The sequence below is a fragment of the Jatropha curcas genome, chromosome 4 (assembly GCF_041381405.1).
Source record: "Jatropha curcas cultivar XTBG-Jc1 chromosome 4, XTBG_Jcur_1.0, whole genome shotgun sequence".
NCBI classification, from domain to species: domain Eukaryota; kingdom Viridiplantae; phylum Streptophyta; class Magnoliopsida; order Malpighiales; family Euphorbiaceae; genus Jatropha; species Jatropha curcas.
Window position 1 is genome coordinate 28,586,221 of NC_143154.1, and position 4,954 is coordinate 28,591,174.

General features: G+C 35.9%; 2 protein-coding genes across 2 annotated transcripts; one reads left to right on the forward strand and one right to left on the reverse strand.

The window, feature by feature from the left end:
• Positions 1-7: 7 nt before the first annotated feature.
• LOC105632358 (uncharacterized) lies at positions 8-2,022 on the forward strand. Its single transcript, XM_012214722.4, has one exon. It carries the CDS (start codon positions 282-284, stop codon positions 1,719-1,721), a length of 1,440 nt encoding a protein of 479 aa, XP_012070112.1. The 5' UTR covers positions 8-281; the 3' UTR covers positions 1,722-2,022.
• A 141-nt stretch (positions 2,023-2,163) lies between these two features.
• LOC105632386 (putative glucose-6-phosphate 1-epimerase) lies at positions 2,164-4,668 on the reverse strand. The gene is made up of 8 exons (XM_037636200.2): positions 4,351-4,668; positions 3,763-3,837; positions 3,617-3,673; positions 3,380-3,540; positions 3,133-3,273; positions 2,916-3,018; positions 2,675-2,774; positions 2,164-2,478 (listed from the first exon to the last, which is right to left on the reverse strand). Exons 1-8 carry the CDS (start codon positions 4,447-4,449, stop codon positions 2,291-2,293), a joined length of 924 nt encoding a protein of 307 aa, XP_037492128.1. The 5' UTR covers positions 4,450-4,668; the 3' UTR covers positions 2,164-2,290.
• Between the last annotated feature and the right edge of the window lie 286 nt (positions 4,669-4,954).

Genomic DNA, 4,954 nt, shown 5'->3' on the forward strand with positions numbered 1-4,954 from the left:
TCTAGTGCGCACTTCACCACCCTTTGCACGCTAGCATCCTCCACTCACTTCTCCTGGTGGTTGTCCCCACTCTCTCCTTCCTCTCTTAACTACACCTCACCCACATTTTAATTTTATCAAAACCCACTTCCAACAATGATACCCACCGCCTCCACCACCACCATTTGCCCTTTTCCCTTTTCGCTTCTTATCTTTAACCCACCACCAATCATATCTCATTTCACCGATATTTTCTTCAATTTCTCTTTTCTTCCCTACCCACCGCCTCCGCCAACTCCGCCATGTCAACTCCTCCTGAATCGACAACCAGACGGGTTCCTCCGCCGTGTTGGACTCAAGAGGAAACCCTAATTTTAATCGAAGCTTACCGTGATAAATGGTTCTCTGTTAACCGTGGACATCTCCGGTCGGCAGATTGGGACGCCGTTGCAACTGCTGTTAATGAGTCAGCTTCTGCTGACCCGCCTAAATCGTCTTTACAGTGCCGGCATAAGATCGAGAAGCTGCGAAAGCGATACCGTACGGAGAAACAGAGGTGTCTTAATTATCCAGGTCGGTTTCTCTCTTCTTGGAATTTGTTTCCTTTATTGGATTCTATGGCAATTGGGTCTGCTGGAAATAAACAATGTCAAGGTATTGAGGAATCGAATGATATTGGAGATGGGTTTCGAGTGAAAACCCTAGGAGATAGGTATTTGGTAACACCAAACAATTTGAGCCATATGGATCGAGATTTTGAGCCGGATTTTGATTTGGGTTTGGATCCGGATTTAGCATTGAGGGCTAGGAAAGTAAGCAGGATAGAAGCGGTTTCTGATTCTAATATTTCTCATGCTTCAGAAAATGGGTTTTATCTGAAACCTGTTAGTGATCTGAATGCAGTGTCTGTGGCTTTTAGGCCAAGATATTGTGGAGGAAGAGTTGTTAATGGGTATGAAACTGGTGTTCCCATGAAAATGGAAAAAACAGAAATGGGTAGTAGTTTTTTGCCACAGGGGCCTAAACTGAAAAGTTATCGCAAGATTAGTGGTGATTCTGATGTTGGTGAAGGTGGTGATGCTTATGTTGGGTTTCCTGTAAAAACCCTGGGTGACGTGCCTCGAGGGTTTAGGCCTAAAAATTATAGAAAGATTGATAGGAAGGCTAGCCCTAATTTTGTTAATGATCTTAACTATAGAAGTGAGACAATAAATGATAAAAGAGATCGTTTGGTTGCAGAAAATGTAGTTGGTGGGTGGATATCACCTCCTCCAGTGTTTAAAGCGAATAATTATTGCAAGATTGATGGAAGTTCAAAGCTTGATGTTGATTCAAAGATTTTGAATGGCTTTGGTGATGTCAAGAAGAGTGACATTCAAGGAACTGGCCGTAAAGAAGCTTTGGATCCCATTGCAGAGTTAGTGTCTGCAATTAAGATGTGTACGACAAGTTTTGTGAAGGTGGAGAAGATGAAGATGGAAATGGCAATGGAGATTGAAAAATTGAAGATGGATATGTTATTAAAACATAACCAGATGATACTCGAATCGCAAAAACAGATTGTGGATGCATTTGTGACAACATTATTGGAAAAGAAGAAGAAGCAAAGGGAGGAAGTGGAGGAGTTGTCACCTTATGAAGATAAAAATGGCGACAACTCTCAAGTTGCAGCATTAGACTGTGAAAGCATTGGCAAAAGTGCTGTTGTAAAAGAAGGATGCCAAGATGTTGTTCTCACTTGATTCACAGATAATGCAGAAGCTGTCAGAGCTACACGCACTAACAAATCCTACAAAAGAACTCTTACCATAACCTGATGGATTTTTTCCCCTGCTTTTACTTTTGTGTAGTTAATGGATCTTACAGTTTTGATAATTTCAATTATTTCCTTATTCAGACTTTGTAAATTCATTTGAAAGAGCACCAGTCAAAATATTTATCCCCATAAATTCATGGCTTTTAATAGTTCGTTTACATGTACGGTATCCTCGAAAGCAAATGTATTTCAATTCCATAAATTATTGAATCCCCATTTCTAATAAAGGTGAAAGGTGAGTTTTATAGGACGTAGAGAAAGATGTCTGAGAAGATTTTTCATGTACTAAGGGATTGATAAAGTCGATTTCATTTAGTTCAATACATATATATTACTCAATACATGGGAAAAAAAAATGAAACGTCAAATGAAAAGAACAGAGCCAAATTGCAATGTCCAACTTACCTAATGGACAAAATTTGAATTTTAATATCTTTGAAAATGAACTACTACCTAAATGAAAATGAAGTAGGATTTAAAAAAGAAAAAGAAAGGTTAATGGCGACTGCTACAGTAACTGGAAGGGACAGCAGATAGCTCCTGTCTTCCTTTCCACTCTTCACCAGGCTTCAAAGTTATAGGCGTTTCTACGCAAGAAGCTTCTACACACAACATATGCTTGTATTCAGAGTCTCCAAAATCAGGCATTGCCTTTGCTTTCTTATCCCACGGATTCCAGACCGCTGCAAATTTAAGAAACACAACATGCTGAGTTATCTTTACAAGAGTTTGTCTGGCCATTAACTAAAAGTTTTATGAAATTCCTTCATAAATTTATATTTTATTTTTCGTGTAAATAAAAAAATTCTACTGTTTTAACCCAAACATGAATGAATTTTTTAAAATGCGCATTTTCTTTTTATCGTATTGTTATCTTACCAGCATCAGGAAGGCTATCCTTTCGTAGCACAAATGTTCTCTTCTTTTCATGGTCCAGAATAGCAATTTTGGTTGGTGTACTAACGTATATCTTATCCACCTTCACAAATAAAAAATGATAATTATATAATAAACGAAGTCTAATAAAAAAAAAAAAAAAAGAACATTTTGGCTCTGTTTTTTTTAAATATTTATTGGCATTTTAAGAATTCAAGAAAATAAACAAAATAAAGATACTAACTTCTGATTCAAATGTTATTGCGTCTTCTTGTTCAGTAAATCTTTCCTTATTCTTCAGGTTATCTAGATAATCCAGAGTCTCTAATCCTTCAACACGCACTTCACTGCGGAAAAAAAAAAACAAAAAAGCAAAAAATCAAAGTTTCGACTTGATTTCCATTTCATATCATATTAATTATTAGAGACATCAAACTGGGTTAAATGTTTTGTAAGAGAACCTGATATCAGAAACAGCAAAATAGTTCTTGTAGCAAAATGTGAATGCAAATGGCTTTCCGTCCGTATTTGTATTTCGAATTCGAGAAGTTAACATTAAATCTCCTCCAGGTCCCAAAGTAATCCTCAGGCGAAACTCATATCTGCAAACAATTTCAAAACATTTCATATCTGCAATTGTTGAGTTTACCAAACATTTCAAATCCAAAAAGATACTAAATTAGATATGTCATAAAATTGTGTATGCACCTCTGGGGCCAGATCTTAACACCTTCTTCAGAATGTTTAAGAATTAAATCAATGAAAGCTTTGTTGCAACTATTTGTTGTAAAAGGAGGGGGATCAGGGTCAATTCCCCATAACCTGCTTCTTACACATCCATGTAGTTCAGGAGAACTGTGACTTCCAAACTGCACATTTCAAACGCTTTAAATTTACTTTGAAGATTAAAATAAATAAATAGATATTACTTTTAGCAGAACATACTTGAGGAAAACAAATTTGGATGCCTCCACCAGTTAGTTTTGGGGGCTGAAAAGTGGCCTGCATAAACCATAACATGCAAAATTACTATTATAGAAACTGTCAGTTAAGCAACAGACCTTAAAATGAGAAATGCAAATTATACTTACCTTGCTACTAATAAAAAGCATTTCTTCCCCATTTTCATTTTTCCAAGATGTCACTTGCCCTCCACAAAGGTACACCTGATCAAAATACAATTGCTACTCTGAGTTTTTATTTGATAAATCATAATAAGACGTAACGTAATTAAATATATCTCTATTTATAATATTAAAACTAGAAAGGAATTTGATTATGTTATATTGCATTCTATTACGATATTTCTGGAATATGATATTTTATATCTCAATTAAAAATATGATTCTTTCACTAAAACCAAATGAGAGTTTTTTTTTTTCTCTCCACAATGTAAATGAAATTATGAAAAGAAAATTGGTGCTTAATTAATGGCTGCCAGCATTCAGATCTCATCAATATAAAATTATAAAAAAGGAGAAGCCAATAAATGATATTGTAGGCAACAAAAACTAAAACAAATATATTACAATTCGGAATCCATTTGTTTAAAAAATTTCGGATCCAATTGAATAATAAAATTATATAATCAAAACAAAAAGGCCATTGTTGAACTTTATTTCAAAAATTCAAAAATGAAGATTGAAAGAGAGGAAATTTATGAGAAAACATAATAATACCTCCGCAGAGAAACCGCGAACCTCTCTGAGAATGACCTTGTCGTGGCCATTAACGCCCTTGCAACCCTCTACATATTTAAACTCTGTCTCCTTTGCCATTCTCTAATTCCTATCAAATGTCAGATCCAGAGATGCATTTTCTGATCTACATGCATGCAGTTACTGGATTCATGGCTCAATTAATGTTTTTGCCCATCCAAATTATTTAAATGATAATGCTAGTCGTTTGTTTTAAATGAAAGACGTCTTCCATCTAGTTTTGTCAATGTTGGAAAAACGATGGGTCGTTTTTCATCCAATTCCTCACTGCAACGCGCCACACGTAACGAGTTGAAGTTGTATTCTAGTCTGTTGTAGAGAATGAATTGTTCATCTTTGAATCAGAATTTACAGATTTGCCATCCCATTGAATTTTTTTTCTCTTTTGAGGGCTGGGGCCCAACCCAAATTTAAGGCGCGCATCTAGGTTGTCTAGCTTGGACAAAATCATCGGCAATAAGTCGAGTTGGGCCAGGCCTTAGCCTAGGGTAAAATTCTGGCTTGACTTGGGTCCAATTTCAAACCCACCTCATTCTTTTATCAATCAATAAACAAAATAGCAATG